Source organism: Sciurus carolinensis, chromosome 9, assembly GCF_902686445.1.
Source record: "Sciurus carolinensis chromosome 9, mSciCar1.2, whole genome shotgun sequence".
NCBI classification, from domain to species: domain Eukaryota; kingdom Metazoa; phylum Chordata; class Mammalia; order Rodentia; family Sciuridae; genus Sciurus; species Sciurus carolinensis.
In genome coordinates this window covers 71,339,952-71,358,537 of record NC_062221.1, presented here as the reverse complement: position 1 = coordinate 71,358,537, position 18,586 = coordinate 71,339,952, and the positions used below count along the sequence as shown (strand labels likewise).

Here is an 18,586-nt window from a genome sequence, read left to right as displayed (position 1 = left end):
TAATAGAGTTTCACTATTAGAGGGGTAGATACCTGACCAATATGAGAAAACAAGGGAAGAAAATGTCCCAAACAAACCTAGATGCTACATCAATAAAATCCAATGACAGCATGGCAGAAGAAATGTCCGAAAGGGAGTTCAGAATGTACATAATTAAAATGATCAGAGAAGCAAACGATGAGATGAAAGAGCAAATGCAGGCTTTGAATGATCGCACCACTCAACAGTTAAAAAGAGCAAATGCGGGAAACAAAAGTTCATTTCAAAAAAGAGTTAGAGATACTGAAAAAAAAAACAGACAGAAATCCTTAAAATAAAGGAAATAATAAACCAAATTAAAAACTCCATAGAAAGCACAACCAATAGGATAGAGCACCTGGAAGACAGAACCTCAGACATTGAAGAGAAAATATTTAACCTTGAAAACAAAGTTGACCAAAGAGAGAAGATGGTAAGAAATCATGAACAGAATCTACAAGAATTATGAGATATCATGAAAAGTCCAAATTTGAAAATTATTGGGATTGAGGAAGGTTTAGAGAAACAAACCAAAGGAATGAACCATCCATTCAATGAAATAATATCAGAAAATTTCCCAAATCTGATGAAAGAAATGGAAAATCAAGTACAAGAAGCTTATAGGACTCCAAATATACAAAATTACAATAGACCCACACCAAGGCACATTATAATGAAAATACCTAACATACAAAATAAAGACAGAATTTTAAAGGCTGTGAGAGAAAAAAATCAAATTACATTCAGGGAGAAACCAATACAGATATCAGTAGATTTTGCAACCAAGACTCTGAACACTAGAAGGCCTAGAACAATATTTTTCAAGCTCTGAAAGAAAATGGATGCCAACCAAGAATCTTATACCCAGCAAAACTTATCTTCAGATTTGACAACGAAATAAAATCCTTCTATGATAAACAAAAGCTAAAAGAATTTACAAAAAGAAACCTGGCACTACAGAACATTCTCAGCAAAATATTCCATGAGGAAGAGATGAAATACAAGGATGTAAATCAGCAAAGGGAGGAACTATCCTAAAGGAATAGCCAAATTAAGGAGAAACCAAGTCGTGTCAAAAAACAAAAATGAGTCAAATGACTGGGAATACAAATCACATCTCAATAATAACCCTGAATGTTAATGGCCTGAACTCATCAATCAAAAGACATAGACTGGCAGATTGGATTAAAAAGAAAGATCCAACAATATGCTGCCTGCAAGAGACTCATCTCATAGAAAGAGATACACACAGACTAAAGGTGAAAGGATGGGAAAAAACAAACCATGCACATAGATTCAGCAAAAAGCTGGAGTATCCATCCTCATAGCAGATGATTGGGACTTCAAGTCAAAGGTAGTCAGAAGGGATAAAGAAGGACATTTCATACTGCTTAAGGGAAGCATAAATCAGCAAGACATAATAATCATAAATATCTATGCCCCAAACAGTGGCTCATCCATATACATCAAATAAATCCTTCTCAATTCTAGAAATCAAATAGACAACAACACAATAATACTAGGTGATTTTAACACACCTCTCTCACCACTGGACAGATCCTCCAAACAAAAATTGAACAAAGAAACCATAGATCTCAATAACATAATCAATAATTTAGACTTAACAGACATATATAGAATATACCATCCAACAAAGGGTGAATACACTTTCTTCTCAGCAACACATGGATCCTTCTCTAAAATAGAGCATATTTTATGCCACAAAACTAATGTTAGCAAGTACAAGAAGATAGAGACACTACCTTGTATTTCTATCAGATCATAATGGATTGAAATTAGAAAGAAATGACAGAATAAAAAACAGAAACTATTCCAACACCTGGAGATTAAATAATACGCTATTGTATGATGAATGGATAACAGAAGGTATCAGGAGGGAAATTTAAAAATTCTTAGAGGTAAATGAGAACAAAGATACATCATATCAAAATCTCTGGGACATGATGAAAGCAGTACTTAGAGGAAAATTTTATTTCATGGAGTGCATTCAATAAAAGAAGAAAAAATTAACAAATAAATGAACTAATACTACGGCTCAAAGCTCTAGAAGAAGAAGAGCAGAGCAGCACCAAAAGTAGCAGAAGACAGGAAATAATTAAAATCAGAGCTGAAATCAATGAAATTGAAACAAAAGAAACGATCCAAAAACTGACAAAATAAATAGTTGTTTCTTTGAAAAAATAAACAAAATTGATAAACCCTTAGCCACACTAACAAAGAGAAGGAGAGAGAAAACTCAAATTACTAAAATTCAGAATAAACAAGGAAATATCACAACAGAGAGGAGTGAAATACAAAACATAATTAGAAGTTATTTTGAAAATCCAACAAGATAGAAAATAGAAAATCTTGAAGACATCAACAGGTTTCTAGAGACACATGAATTAACCTAAACTGAACCTGGAGGACATACACAATTTAGATCAATTTCAAGTAATGAAATAGAAGAAGTCATCAAAAGCCTACAAAGAAAGAAAAGTCCGGGACCAGATGGGTTCTCAGTCAAGTTCTACAAAACCTTTAAAGAAGATCTCATTCCAATACTTCTCAAAGTATTCCATGAAATAGAAGAGGAGGGAACCCTCCCAAACTCATTCTATGAAGCTAACATCACCCTCATACCTAAACCAGACAGAGACACATTGAAGAAAAAAAATTTCAGACCAATATCCTTAGTGAACATTGATACAAAAATTCTCAACAAAACCTTAGCAAATCATATACAAAAATATATTAAAAATATAGTGCACCACGATCAAATGGGTTTCATCCTAGGGATGGAAGATTGGTTCAACATCCAGAAATCAATAAATGTAATTCACCATATCAACAGACTTAAAGTCAAGAATCACATGATTATTTTGATAGATGCAGAAAAAGCATTTGATAAAATACAGTATCCCTTCATGCTCAAAACACTAGAAAAAACAGGGATAGTGGGAACATTCCTTAACATTGTAAAGGCCATCTATGCTAAGCCCATGGCCAATATCATTCTAAATGGTGAAAAACTGAAAGCATTCCCCCTAAAAACTGGAACAAGGCAGGGATGCCCTCTTTCACCAGTTCTATTCAACATTGTCCTCAGAACTCTAGCCAGAGCAATTAGACAGACTTAGGAAATTAAAGGGATACGAATAGGAAAAGAAGAACTCAAACTATCCCTATTTTCTGATGACATGATTATATACTTAGAAGAACTGGGCAATTCCACCAGAAAACTTTTAGATCTCATAAGTGAATTCAGTAAAGTAGCGGGATATAAGATCAATGCACATAAATCTAATTCATTTTTATACATAAGTGATGAATCTTTAGAAAGGGAAGCTAGGAAAACTACCCCATTCACAATCACCTTTAAAAAAATAAAATACTTGGGAATCAATCTAACCAAAGAGGTGAAAGACCTCTACAATGAGAACTACAGAGCACTAAAGAAAGAAATTAAAGAAAACCTTAGAAGATGGAAAGATCTCCCATGTTCTTGGATAGGCAGAATTAATATTGTCAAAATGGCCATACTACCAAAAGTGCTATACAGATTCAATGCAATTCCAATTAAAATCCCAAGGACGTACCTTACACAAAAAGAGCAAGCAATCATGAAATTCATCTGGATGAATAAGAAACTCAGAATAGCTAAAGCAACCCTTAGCAGGAAGAGTGAAGCAGGGGGTATCGCAATACCAGAACTTCAACTATACTACAAAGCAATAGTAACAAAAACAGCATGGTATTGGCACCAAAATAGACAGTTAGATCAATGGTACAGAATAGAGGACATGGACACAAACCCAAACAAATACAATTTTCTCATACTAGACAAAGGTGCCAAAAATATGCAATGGAGAAAAGATAGCCTCTTCAACAAATGGTGCTGGGAAAACGGGAAATCCATATGCAATAGAATAAAACTAAACCCCTATCTCTCACCCTGCACAAAACTCAACTCAAAATGGATCAAGGACCTTGGAATCAGACCAGAGACCCTGCATCTTATAGAAGAAAAAAGTAGGTCCAAATCTTCAACTTGTTGACTTAGGAACAGACTTCCTTAACAGGACTCCCATAGCACAAGAAATAAAAGCAAGAATCAATAACTGGGATAGATTCAAACTAAAAAGCTTTCTCTCAGCAAAGGAAACTATCAGCAATGTGAAGAGAGAACCTACAGAATGGGAGAAAATCTTTGCCACTCATACTTCAGAGCACTAATTTCCAGACTGTATAATGAATTCAAAAAACTCTACACCAAGAATACAAATAATCCAATTAACAAATGGGCCAAGGAAATGAACAGACACTTCACAGAAGGTCTACAAGCAATCAACAGATATATGAAAAAATGTTCAACAACTCTAGTAATAAGAGAAATGCAAATCAAAACTACCCTAAGATTCCATCTCACCCCATTTAGAATGGTGATTATCAAGAATACAAGCAACAATAGGTGTTGGAGAGGATGTGGGGAAAAAGGTACACTCATACATTGCTGGTGGGGCTGTAAGTTAGTGCAGCCACTCTGGAAAGCAGTGTGGAGATTCCTTAGAAAACTTGGAATGGAACCACCATTTGACCCAGCTATCCCACTCCTTGGCCTATACCCAAAGGACTTAAAATCAGCATACTACAGAGATACAGCCACATCAATGTTCATAGCTGCTCAATTCACAATAGCCAGATTGTGGAACCAACCTAGATGCCCTTCAATTGATGAATGGATAAAGAAACTGTGATATATATATATATATATATATATATATATATATATATATATATACACACACACACACAATGAAATATTACTCAACCATAAAGAATAATAAAAATTATGGCATTTGCAGGCAAATGGATGAAATTGGAGAATATCATGCTAAGTGAGGTAAGCCAATCTCAAAAAAAAAAAAAAAAACAAAGGACGAATGATCTCGCTAATAAGCAAATGATGACACATAATTGGGGGTGGGATCGGGGCACTAATGGAGGAAGGAGGGACTGTATAGAGGGAAAAGAGGGGTGGTAGGGGAGAATGGGAAGGAAAAAAATAACAGAATGAATCAAAAACTGTTACCCTATGTAAATGTATGATTACACAAATGGTATGCCTCTACTTCATGTACAGAGAAACGAGGTATCCCATTTGTTTACAATAAAAACAAATTAAAAAGAATAAATAAAATAATTTGTTACTAAGTTTATTATAGATCTTTGTAGTTTTTTTTCACGTAATGTCTTTCTTTGGTTTTATTCTGAATGAGATGAGAAATTTTACCTCTTCTTCCATTTCTTGGAAGAGATTGTGTAAAGTAGGTGTTAATTTCCCTTTAGAAGTTTAGTAAGCTAGATGAGGTGTCACATGCCTGTAATCCAAGTGCTCTATCACTGAGCTACAACCCCAACCCTGTTAGTACCCAGGCTGACCTGGAACTTCTGATCTTCCTACCTCGGCCTCACTATTCACCAGGATTACAGGCATGCACTACCATACCTGGACATCATGTTTTGTTTTAGAGTGTATTTTGTTTGTTTGTTTCTTTATTTTTGTCTATTTGGTCAGTGTTCCCTGAGCAAATGAGAAAAATGTATTCTCTTCATGTTGGTTGGTATATTTTATATGTTAATTAGATCCTCTTGATTGATTGCATTGTTTAGTTCTCCCACGCTTTTGTGATTTTCTGCCTCATAACTCTATAACTTATTGAGGTGGGAGCGGGGTGGTGTTGAAGTTCTGAACGGTATTTGCAGGTTCTTCTATTTCTCACTTCAGCTTTATCAGTTTTTGCCTCATGTATTTGAAGTTCTGTGGCTTAACTTGTAGTTTGTTGTGCTTCCTGGGTGGATTGATCCTTTTATTGTTATTTAATATCCCATTTTGTTTCTGGTAATTTTCTTTGCTTTGAAATCTTCTTTATTGAACACTATTATTGCTACTACTGTTCTCTTTCTTTTTCTGATTAATGTGTATGTGGTTTATCTTTTTCTACTTTTTATTTTCAATTTATCTGTGTTTGAATTTGGAGTTTCTTATATGTAGTAGGGGTTTCTAATATGTAGATTATTTTAATTCACTCTCCCTATCTTCATCTTTTGATTGGTATATTCAGAACATTTACATTCAAGGTAATTATTGTTATGTTATAGCACTTTAGTCTGTTATTCTATTATTTATATTCGCTCTGTTTTCACTGGTTCTCATTCATCTTTTTGCATTTCTTGTCTTTTTGCAGTTTACTTGGAAATGTTTTTTCAGATTCCATTTTTATGTATTCATAGTACTTTTGGGTTTGTTTCTTCACATAAAAAGACATGTGGTGCCCTGGTTTTCCTGGATGTTACATGTTAATTTTAACACTGTACAAGTATCAACATTTGCCCCTTTAAATGAAATATGGAAACCTCACTTCTATTTAAATCCCCTTGACTTTTCTATCTTTAAATCATTGTTTTGAGCATCAGATGACATTAAAATTTTTGTTTCAATTATCAAATATGATTTGTAAAACTTCTAAAAAAGGATTGTATGGACTGATATTTCTAGTCTTTCCATTGTTTCTTCTTCCAAGTTTCTTCCTTTTATCATTTCCTTACTGTTTGAAGAACTCCTTTTAGACAGCATTTTAAGGATAGGTCTATTAGTCACAAAATCTTTTGGTTTTCACTCATCTGTGAATGTTTTTATCTTTCCTTCATCCCTGAATGGTAGTTTTATCAGATATAGAATTGTAGGTTGGCAGAACTTTTCATTCAGCACTTAAGAAATATTTGATCATTTCCTTATTTGTAGTTCAGATGAACAATCCACTCGTGTTCCCCTGCACATAGTACACTATTTCTTTTTGGTTGTTTTCATGATTTTTTAATTTTAGTTTTCAAAAGTTTAATTATCACATGTGTTGGCATGGATTTCTTTGGGTTTGTCCTGTTTGGAATTGACTTGACTCCTTGGATCCCTAGGTTGGAGTCTTCCATCAAATTTGGGAAGTTTTCAGCTATTATTTCTTCAAATATTCAATCATCCCCACTCTCTTTCTCTTCACTTTCTGGGAATCCAGTGATACGAATGTTGTGTATTTTGTTATTGTCCTCAGAACTCTGAGGCTCTGTTCATTTTTCCAGTCTATTTTCTCTCTTGCTCAGCCTTCCAGCTCATGGATTCTATCCTCTATCCTAGGTGATGAACCCACCTAGCAAGTTTTAAATTTGTTATTGTATTCTTCAGTTCTATACTTTCCATTTGTTATTAAAATTTTTTTCTGAGATTTAAAAATTTTTTTCATTTGTTTCAAAAATATTTGTAGTTGATCTTCATAGTAATTTTATGTTTCTTTTAAAATTCTCATCAGATAATTCCAACATCTTATTGAGCGGAGTGGCAGCATCAATTTATTTTTCAATGAAGTTGATTTCTTGGTTCTTAACGTATATTCTGAACATTTTGTGTGTTATGTTAGGAGACTCTGGGTCCTATTTAAATATTTCATTTTACAGGGAGTCACTGTTTTTCTTTGCATACAGGTCTTTGCCTACTGTCCAATGAAAGTTCAACTTCCAAAGCCCTTGTAATGTTTTTTTGGTTTGGTTGGTTCATTTGGTTCAGTGGAGAATGGGCTCCACTGGTCTGTTGGTGTTCTGTGAGGGAGCAGAAGGAATATCCCCTGGCAGGTCTCTCAGATATCTGTTGATGAGGTAGAAATGTGGGGGAGTCCTGCTGGTCCCCCAGCTACCTGGGTTTCTCTGGGTCAAGGAGGAGAGTCTTGGTTCTACAAAATGGCTTCTAGGACCAGGTTGCTAGCTGCAGGGCTGCTAGCTGTGACAGGTTTCTTCTCCTGGCTCTGCCGGTCAGCTCTAGTCTCTCTGGGGCAGGGGAGGAGAGTCTTGGGCCTCAGGAAACAGTGCAATGTCCCTCATTGAGTCATCAGCTTTACCTGAGTCTCTCTTGTTGGTTCCTTAGGCTCACTTTAGAATCTCTCCTCAAAAGAGGAGTCTCTGGTCCAGGAAGGAAGGAGAGAGCTTCCCCTAGTTGTTTATTTTTGGCAGAACTCCCAACTGGTCCCCTTGTGTGAGGTTATCAATGACTTCATTAGATTGAGGGAAAGGATTGAGCTACTGTGATCGAAGACACCAGAGGATAGTATTTATATGGGCAGAAACCTCAGCCCAATAAATTTATTTATTTTGCTTGTTTATTTATACTGTGTTGTTACCAAGAAACATTTAAAGTGATTTTAATGGATACATAGTATATAAGAAAATATAAATTAGATATAGAGAGGGAAAGAACAAGACAGGAATAAGGTTTGTGCAAAACTGCTTCCTGTGATTTTTCTAAATGCATAATAAACAGCCTGAGAAAGGGCTCGCAGCTGCAGAATTTCTGTACTATTTTGGACCAAAAACTCAGGAGTGCTCAGGACTGGAGATGGGGGCAGCAGACTCTAAACAGAAGGTTCCCTAAGATATACAATACAGAGAGACAATAGAGGTTCCCATGGGAACTTTCCCCCAATATGCCATTGATTTTCTGTTCCTAAAGCACTTTCCATCTCCACTTAAAGATTCCTGAGTTCTCAGTTTGAGAACAGCCTTAGTCCTCAGCACTTTAACCTCATGAAGACTCAGGCTACTGTGTTCCTGAGGGTTCACATCCCAATTAGGGTCCATTGCATGTCAGAGATTGTATAATTATACAGAGAGCATAAACCAAGGCTAAAACTAGTCATCAATTCCTCAAACTCTTGTTTTAAAAATTCCTCTATTTGATTCTCAGAATCTAAGCCAAAGCTGTTGGATGCAAACTTGCAGTGTCCCCCACTGCCCCAAGTCAGCTGGGAACTTTGGTGATACTGATGACACACAGGAACCAAGAAGTAGCCACAGAAGTGGTGCTGCGCCTGGGGACTAAATGATCACACTCCTTCCGCTATGGGAGCTGTCTTTCTCCTGAGGAAGAGAAGAACACAAAACAATCCAGTTAGCTGTAATCTGCTGTCTGTGCATACAATATACAAGGTGTGTGGGTACAGACCCTAGTGAGTGGCGGTTACTGGTACCACAGATCTGCACCTGAAAAATCCTCTTGACTGTTCATAGCCAGTCTCTTTCCCCAGGCTTAGCTTCCTCTATTTTCCTCCTTCACAGTCTCCTGTGGGAAGCAATCCTTATTTGGCAGAATCAGACTAGGCTGAGCCATGGGACACAGAGGTCTGGTTTCTAGGAACTTCAGGGAAGCATGTGGTGCTGCGTGGGAGTGGTTCCCTGTCTCCTTCTGGAACTTTCCCCCTTAAGAGAATGGCTCCCCTAACTCCACTCTATCCTGTCCATCACAGAAGAAGCTCTTCCCGGTCCTTGCCTGCTTTACCTGTATGTTATAAGTAAAGGAGAGTTGGGTGAGTTGTTGTGAGAGGCCAGAGCTGGTATGGCCAGACCCATCATGCCCCCTCTCATTTAAAAAGAGTATTGGCTCTTGTGTGTTTATTGAGTAGAGAAGATTTTTGGGTAATAGATAGAAAAATTGCCAACATTCTCCTCCAGTAGTTAACCCTTTCCTCCTCCACGTGGGATGTGGCAGAGGGATCCCCACAGTCTCCCTCAAACAACTTTAATTTCTGAAAAGTTCTTAGTCTTATTCACTCTGCTTCTTGCTTGCTCTGTTTTTCAAACATTTTCAAGTCTCCTGTAGACTTAAAAAAAAACAGAGGTGCCCTGTTCCATTCATCACTTTATCTCTCTACCACTCATTCTAGCAACAGTGCTCCTCTTTCTATTTATATCTCCTGAATCATTCCTTTCCACCCTTTTAAAAAATGTTTAGCTTCATACCTCAGTATTTCTCTGGAGTTATTTTTCAAAAATCACTACCTCTTCTTCACCAAACTCAGTGGCTTTTCTTCAAAAGTTATTCCACTTGGTCTTTGAGCTTTTTCTACTTTTTGGATGAGAGGAGAAACTATGGTTTAGGTTTCTCAAATTTTTCTAATGTATTGTAGGGGATTTCTCGAATATCTTTCTCTATATTGTAGAGATCATTTCATTTCATTTTGAACATATACAGTTATAGTCCACAGGCATGTAAGTCCTCATCTTATTTGAAATAGGAAGATAAGGGATTTGCCCTTTAATACACTGTTCCAAAGGTATCATCTGTGTATGACATTCATGTTGCTATAAAAAGTCTGTTTCCAATTTATTAGGAAAGTGAGTTTTAGGGTACATGATTTTAAATCAAAATACTCTGAGATGAATATTCTCTGACACAGGAAAAGAATGAAATAGATCAAAAGGAACTTGTCCAGGACTTGCTAAAGGAAGACCTAGAAGGCTGAGGGAGTAGATATTTTATTTAAAGCGGATTTAAACTACAAAAATCCTAATGTAATTTTTTATTAAATCAAAAGTCAAGACAAAAAGAAAAAAACTGGGATTGTTTACAGAAAATCTGAGGTTAGTCCAGAGGAAAAAACACAGTAGTTTTTTCTTGGTATTAGAACAGATAAGTGTGGGCCAAGTTTGGAACAACCCAGAAATTCCTTGGGAAACCCCTTCTATTAGAGTAAGATTGAAAAGAAAGATCATCAATTTGAAGGAGACCAGGAACACAGGGACCATTCAGTATGTAATCAGTAGAGTGAAAAGCTCCAAGTTTCTGTTTTTTATATTTCAGAGACTGTAGTTTTGGTGGAAGTGACATCTTATCTCGAGTGGGGTGCGAGACCCATCTTCTGGGCATTGTGCAGAGAATAGTTCTCTATTTTAGGTCCAATGAGATCGCGAGCCCAGTAGCCATTGTTTCTGTTTGTTAAACATTACTCTTGCAAGAGAAGGTTCCATGTAAGCCAAAAATATTTAGTTTAATTCCTATTTCTATGAAGACTTAAAAAATGTTTAATAAATGCTTTGTTGACGTTATGGTAATGCTTCAACAGCTAAAGTTCAACTTAAGAAAACAATGATATATGCTATTAATTCTATAAATAAACAAATTTCAAGTGGCACATGATCAAAGATCACCATCTAGTGGCCTAACAACACTATAATGTGTGAATTTAGCTGCAAGCGGCAAGGCTAGGATGGTAACCTGTGTAGAGAGCACTCAGGCCCACCAAAGAAAGCAGGAGAGAGAAAGACTTTGACCTGAAGATTCTTGGCCCTACTAAAGACATTCAAAATTCAAGCTATTGTGTTATTTAACACAAACACTGGACCCTTGAAAATAACCAATCTGCCAATTCAGCTTTGGCCCTGGGTCTTTGGGGACTGTCAGCTTATGAGTGGAAGGTTGAATGTGATCAAGTGGTAACTCTTTGGGAAAAAAAACTCAAAGAGACCCCAAATCGCCAAACTTTTAAAATGACCTTGAAAAAAATCTTTGGCTCTTAGGAATGACTTTATGATTGAAAATTTGGTTCACTTGTGGTAGAATTGTTGTTTACATCTTGATGATAGAGAAGCTATGATATTTTCATAAAATTAGGAGTAAATAACATCACTAGAAAATATTTTTCTTCCTCATCTTTCCCAATCTTTTTCTATTTGACCAAAATCTTCTTCTCATTTACTTCTGTTGAGATAGTCAAAGGGAACTATTGAAGGCTTTTAGGGAAGTCTCCAGAATAGAGGGATATTTTAAGAAGAATGTAGTCTTCTGTGGGTTTTGAAGGCTACATGTTTCATTTGGAAGTGTGTGTTCTACTGTTAAAAAGAATCCATCATACACGGTGTGTGCAAAGGAGCAGGTCCCTTGGGGGAGGGGTCTGTCCTATAATATATTGTTATAAGTGATCTTTAAAGTTTCCTTTTTCTAAGGAGGCACTATGAGTTACTGAAGAAGGCACAGGCTTGAGAGTTAGAGGGATATTTAAATTTGGGTTTCACTATCTATTGGTTCTGTGGCTTTGGGCATGTTACTCAACTTCTTTGAGCCCACATGGTTGTGAGGATTAAATGAAATAGGACTTGAAAAGGATTTATCCCAGTATTTGGAACAGAATTAATATCCCCCTACCCTTCTCCCACTTAGAAGTTACATAATTTAACTTAAAGAAAGATTTAACTTAGAAGAAAACAGAGTTCAGATCTTGGGCCAAAGTTTTTAAAAATTACATTTTTTTTTCTGTTAAAATGAAGAGACATATTTAGTTGCTATATGAAGAAAGTAACTGTAATTGCAGTTATCCCAGATTTGACTAAATCTGCTCTTTCTTTCAAGATTTAATTTTCTTAATGCTAACATGGAAGAACAGTTTCGCCATCCACAAATAGCGATAACTGCAAGCACTACTCTCTTTTGCTTCTCTTGAGCGAGTCAGGGAATGTATGAGGGAAAGTTCCAGAGCAGAGGTGAGTATCAGAAAATCATAGTCTCACATGGACTCAGATTGCTTGCTGTGTAGATTCATGAGTTGCTGCATAAGATGTCCCCAGTTGTGCACCCCAGCTATTTACACTCTTGCTAATCTTTGTCTCTCATAGGATACTTGAGGAGAATATGCCACAATTGCTATTGATTACTTCAGAAATGTCTACTGGTCTTCATTCCTTCCTCACAAATTGCTCTCTCATCAAGATTTGCTCTAGAATGGGGCCTACTCCTTTGCATACACTACGTATGATGGATTTTTTAATTTTTAAAGTCATAGCAGAGCACATACTCCAAATGAAAGGCATATCCTTCATAGCCCATGAGAGACCACACTCTTCTTAAAATATCCCTCTACTCTCTGGGAACTTCCCTTAGAGCTGTGTACAGTTTCCTTTGACTACCTCAACAGAAGAGAAAAAGATCTTGGTTGAATTAAAAAAAAAAAAAAAAAAAAAGATTTTCGTGGTAGCCTATAAATTGTTTCTGAAAAGTTCATTAATTTTTTGAATGATGTCAACAATTAGCAACATTAAAGGGAGTCTGTCAATTGGCTGTATTAATCATATAATGATCTTTTAAAAAAGAAGAAAGATCTATATCTGGCGACCCAAAAGGCCTGTGTCCTCCTGTGTTCCCTTTGTAGGGTGATCACTATGTCTGGTACCTTGTCTGTTCACAGCATCCTAAAGTTTTACCCACTTTTCGGATGCCAGGGTTTGTTTATCAGTTTAAAGGCCCCTTTCACGGGGAGTCTGAGAGGCCTCATCCTCACATATACCAGAGCTTTGCATGCTGAATTGACAAACGTCCTCAGGCCCCCTGCCTGTTCTAATTTGGGATATGAAAATAACCATTGCTAAGCAAAGCCAGGCAGCTGTGACAGGAGGCAAAGCCTTAAAAAAAAAAAAAGAAAGAAAGAAAGAAAGAAAGAAAGAAAGAAAGAAAGAAAGAAAGAAATTGAAGGTAAAGCTTTAGGGTGAAGGCCCAGGCCTGCACCCCCACTCAGGTTGCAAATCATTTCAGCCTCATTTCCTCACTTGTGAAACAGGAGGACCCTACTGTACCTGCCTCACAGGTACTGTGAGAGCAGGAGTGAGGGGCTGAGAAGCCCTTGTAAGCTGGGAGCCTCTCCCCTGGAGCCCGCATTCACCCAGCCCGTGGGGAGCTCGGGGCACACCAGGAGAGGAGGAGGCACCGCGCCGGCTGCAGCCAAGCCTGGCTGGAGGGGTCCTCTGCCCACGCCCAACCCTCAGCAGGATGCCCCAGGCTCACCGAGCGCCTCTCCACACTCCCTTTTTTCCTGCCATTCTTGCCTGGAGTGACATCCAGCGAGCGGTAGCTGGGCGGCTTCTCCTCCTGCCAGTTCGGGGAGTGCGATCGGCGGGTCCCCCAGTTGCGGGGCGGTCTCTCCTTCTCTTCCTCGGAGCTCCAGGAGCTGAGGCCTGAGGGCGGTGGCGGGGAGCTACTGCTGGCCCTGCGCCTCCCGCGCCTAGGGACACTCTCGGGTCTCGACCTGCTCCGTCTCTCCCGGTGGCTCCTGGGAGGCGGGTGGCTGGGTTGCCAGCGTGCCTCACTGGACGAGGGGCCATCGCTCAGGCTGTCCCTGTCTGACCAGGACGTGGGTGACCCGTTCCGCCTGGAATGGTGGCGCCTTCCATTCCCTGGGTGTTCCAGCTGTCTTCTCCCCAGTGCCCAGGGTTTTGGACCCCAGTCCTGGAGCTCCTGGTGGAAATCAGGGTAGTGGTGCTGCCTTCTCCCCTCCCTAAGATCCCAGGGTCTGGAGGAAATTGGGGTGAGCCACTGCTGGTGTGAGGAGTCGCTGGTCCTCCTCAAGGAGGGTGGGTCTCTGATCAGTGGGGGCAGATGGATGATCCTGCGTTCCACAACCTCGGAGCCCAGGGAGGACAGCATGCTGCAGGGATGGCCTGACCTGGCTTTGAGGTCAGGGGGCAGAGGCTGGGCTGGGTTGAGGTTCCGCAGCTCTTTCTCCAAATATTCCAGGACACCATTGGTGATAGGAGGGTGAGTGGTGGTCTGGGTCATTGGCATCTGTGGGAGGCTGGACCGTAAGGACAAATCTGAATGGAAACAAGGACAGAACATGCAGAACTGCTGGCTCAAAACAAACACCTCAAAATCAGGACATCAAAAGTCACATTGTTTACCTCGATTCCACTCCTTCCCATCCTCAATCATACACACCCCCCCATGATGGTCACAGAGGCCCAGATGCACCCATGTCCTACCCATGCCCTCTGCCCTCCCCCTCCCAAGACTCTGGCAAGGTTTACCTCGCTGCAGCAGCGGGTTCATTGCATAAGATGAAACCTGGGAGCTCCTGTCTGCCCCCCAGTACAGGGGTTTTTCCAACATCTGAGGACCTAGGACCTGAGCCTGCTTCATGTAGCGGTGGCGGGCCAGGGCTGCAGGGGAAGAAGGAGAAATGCGACCCTCAGCCGGGGAAGGCCCCCACACCTACCACTTCGCTCCTGTCCACCTAATAGTCTTGCCACGAGGCCAGCTTCTCTCCTCCAAGTCCATTCTCACCCATGCTCCATGGGAATAAGAGTTAAGGGAATATTGAATCACCCATGATTCTGGCAAGGAGCTGGGAATAAATTTCCTGTAGACAAGACTATAACTTCTTCAAGGAAAACATACTCTTAAAACTCGACTTCCTAGCCTCAAAAATACTTCATCATCCTGCCCACTCCCAGATCACTTGAAGTGCATAGGTAGATACACAGATACTAGCAGACAACAAAATTGCAGATCACAGGCAGCAAAACCAGAAGCCACAGGCCAGAAATAAAAGACACAGATGCAAAGGTCTTAGAGAAAGCTGTAAGTCAGGGGTTGGGAACTCCTTGGGTCTGCCAGCTAGACAAGCTTGGGGCTGTCCGTTGAGTGGAAGCAAAGGGAAGAGCATGATGCCCAAAGGTGTTTCTAGCTGAAACACTAGCCCTGGGTGGGAGAGCTCTGTGGGAGAAAGGCCCGAAGATGCAAAAACTGAAGGAGGTTCCAGCAGTTCCTTTCTACTCTTCTCCTCACTTTTTAATTACTGGGGTTTCCCCTAGGTAGGGGGAATCTCTAAGTGATAGGATGGGCTCAGGAAGTGGGAAGGGAAATACCACTCCTCTTCAGGGCAAAGAAAAGAGTGTAAAAAAAGCCGCACAAGGGGTCCATAGAAAAGTCATTCCAGTCCCCCCAGTGCAGCTGGTCTGAAGCACACAACCTATAAGGAGTACAAGTTAAAAATAAAAGTACATATTTGTTTTTGTTCACAAATTTCTATTTTGAGGTAATGTGGCTGAGCACTGCATGACTCCTGAAGTCTCTGCCTATTCATGCATGAACATGAACTTGCTTGTTATACTTGGGCTATGAGCCATGACAGACCCCCAGCCTGGTACTCTCAACACCCTCTCCATTACCAGGCCCTGTGACACCCTGAAAACAGCAGGGCTCTGCCTGAGCCTTCCTTCCTCACAGAACAGCAGGAGGGAGCAGAAGGCAGGCACTCTAGACCAGTCACACAGGGTAGAAGGTCTGCTGAGGCCAGTGGCAAAGGGGCCCTCTGGAGGGCTACCTGGAGGCTCCAGTGCAAAGTGAACTTTCAACATAACAGGAAGTAGTGGCAATAGAGTCCCCAGAAGTGTCTGCAGCTCCAGTCCTGATGGTGAGTCATGGCCCAGCCTGGAGGAAACTGAATGCAAACTTGAAGCAGTTCACCCAGCTTTTTATCAACTGACAACCCTCCAGCCTCGCAGAGGACAAGTTCACAAGCTCAGCACTTTGCCTCTTGCTAACAGGTGCCTCCCCTGGCTCCCTCTACTGGCCACCATAGACAGGCACCACGCTTTGCTCAACACACCTGGCCATTTTACATAAACTAACTAATCCTCTGAGAAATCTCTTCATGTGGGAATCATATGAGGAAGTTGGGCTGGAGAGGAGCCCTTCCCAGTCCAAGGTCCCACAGTGACCAGCAGAGCCAGGGTGTGAACCTGTGCCTCTCTAATGCCCAAGCCTATTGCTGTACCATAGTATCCCTAGGCTCTTTTATTTTCTGTGATGAAGCCAATAAACCTTCCCCAGGAGAACCTCCTCAGTTTATATCTAACTCAGTTCCACAACTTTCAAAATGTGGCTCAACTAGTCTCTGCCCCCGAGGCCTGGGAACATCTGATTCCATTGGGAACAACTCTGTCTACCTCCACTGCTTTAACTGAATCCTGGCTTCTTTCAGATGGTACTATTCCTCCATTTGGCTACTTCCTTAGGTCCCACTCCTGGAGACTTTCCTTCAGTTGGTCTAACAGAAGGCAAGAAAGCATGTGTTCTCAACAAGCTCTCGATTCTAATGCTGGGAGTCACTTAGAGATGACTGCAGAGGATCCTCAACAACACTTGGAGAGACATGACCTTCAGGGATAGGTTTCCTTACACATAGGCTTTGAGGGTCTCATGGACTTCAATTTGCATCTCAGCATGTATTAACTGTGGGACTTTGAGTGAGTTTCCAGTCTCTGAGCCCATTCTCTTAATCTGAGCTGGAGGTGATAACTTTTCACAAGGTTGTTGAGGTTAAATGAGGCAATACACATCAAATGCATAACAGATGACAGACAGTCAATAGACAGGGCTCTCATTGTTATAATAAATTGTTATAATAAACTGCCTCTTTTGCCATAGAACTCACAGGAGACTAAAACACCAAAGGCATATTAATCTTTATTTCTGAGGAAAAGACAGGTTGTACTCTTTTTCTTTCTTTCTTTTTTAAAAATCTTGGTTCTCAGTACTGGAGATTAAACCCAGGACATTCTACCATTGAGCTACAACCTGAGCCCTTTTTTATTTTGAGACATGCTCTCATCTCCAAGTTGCCCAGGCTGGCCTTGAACTTGCAATCCTTCTGCCTCAGTTTCCCAAGTAGCTGGAATTATGGCATGCACCACCACACCTGGCTCAGGTCACATTCCTTAAGACATGCCCTTTGTGACAAAGTGACACTCAACACCTCACCCTCCTACAGAGACCAGCACCTTCCTTCCCCTCCAGCAGGTGTCCTCTGTGTGCATCACCATGTAAACAGGTGTCCTCTGTGCATCACCATGTAAACTGGTGCCCCTAACTTCATCTACCTGGTAAACTGCTTACCATTCCTTACCATCCCCTTTCCACTCTTACAAAACCTGTTCTCTGTCCTGCTTTCACTCAGGGTCACTCGGTCTTTTTGTTTTTGTTTTTTTTTCCAAACTACTAGTCTTCCCTAACTTGATTGGCCAGCTGTTTCAGTGACATCCTCAAGAGCTCCCTGGAATCCTAGAACCCTTGAACTCTTGTCATTTTAACCTTAGGGAACCACTAGCCTTGCTTCCTGGTCCCAATCAGGTCACTGACCTCAGATCACGCTCTTCCCAATTGGGCTTTCCTGGGTTGATCTGTCGACCACACATGCGTTCTCTCCTCTCCAGAAGCACTTTAAACATTCCCCACTTCTCAGGGCTTCCCCTCCCCATGACCTTTCAACTGATGACATCATCACTGTTGAGGACAAGGAACTAGCCCTGCACTAGGGTGTGCCTAGAGGTTCTCTGAGGAGCGGGGCCAGTAACCAATCTAGGGACTGAAAAGATGTTTCTCCAGTTCTCATGGAAAAAAAATGACTCAATTTCAAGAACTTTCATCTGTGAGTCCTACTGAGGGTTGTTTAATCATAAGTTATTAAAATTTGGTGTCACTGTCATTGTTCTCCTCTCTACTCCTCTGTTATCTCTCCCAGGAAGGTGGTTGCATGTTGGGAAGTGGGGCTGTGGTTAGAGAAGTTCCAGAACCCCGGGCATCCTTCCTGAAGTTCCCTTCTGCATCTAGTGCTTTAACTTGCTGAAATCAAGAGTGGCTGACGTGAGCTTGACCAGCTTCCTCCCTTACACCTGAATGAATCATCCTCCACATTAAGTGACTTCCTCTGCCTCTTTCAGAGGTCAGGATGCCTCACTCCCTTCCCTTTCCTGGCGAGATTTTTCCCTGTAGGCTGTAGCCACATCCCCCAGCCCCACCCCTGCTATCCTGGCGCCATTACCCTCCATTGCCCTTGTCTCGGTTTTTTACTTACAAACACACTTAAAGTTACCTTAGTCTAAATCCCCTTCCCCTAAGCAGAGAGCCTTCATGAACAATTCC

General features: G+C 40.5%; 1 protein-coding gene across 5 annotated transcripts in view; it reads right to left on the bottom strand.

The window, feature by feature from the left end:
- Positions 1-8,186: 8,186 nt before the first annotated feature.
- The window catches only part of Ildr1 (immunoglobulin like domain containing receptor 1), a 33,748-nt gene continuing 23,348 nt past the window's right edge, over positions 8,187-18,586 (bottom strand). For 3 of the 5 annotated variants that reach the window (XM_047564398.1, XM_047564401.1, XM_047564402.1), the window contains 3 exons: positions 14,689-14,820; positions 13,670-14,475; positions 8,187-8,979 (listed from right to left, as the gene is read on the bottom strand). In XM_047564398.1, the coding sequence (XP_047420354.1) occupies positions 8,938-8,979; positions 13,670-14,475; positions 14,689-14,820 (980 nt within the window). In that variant the 3' untranslated portion in view covers positions 8,187-8,937. The remainder of the gene's footprint in view (positions 8,980-13,669; positions 14,476-14,688; positions 14,821-18,586) is intronic. The other 2 variants (XM_047564399.1, XM_047564400.1) reach the window with 2 other exon arrangements.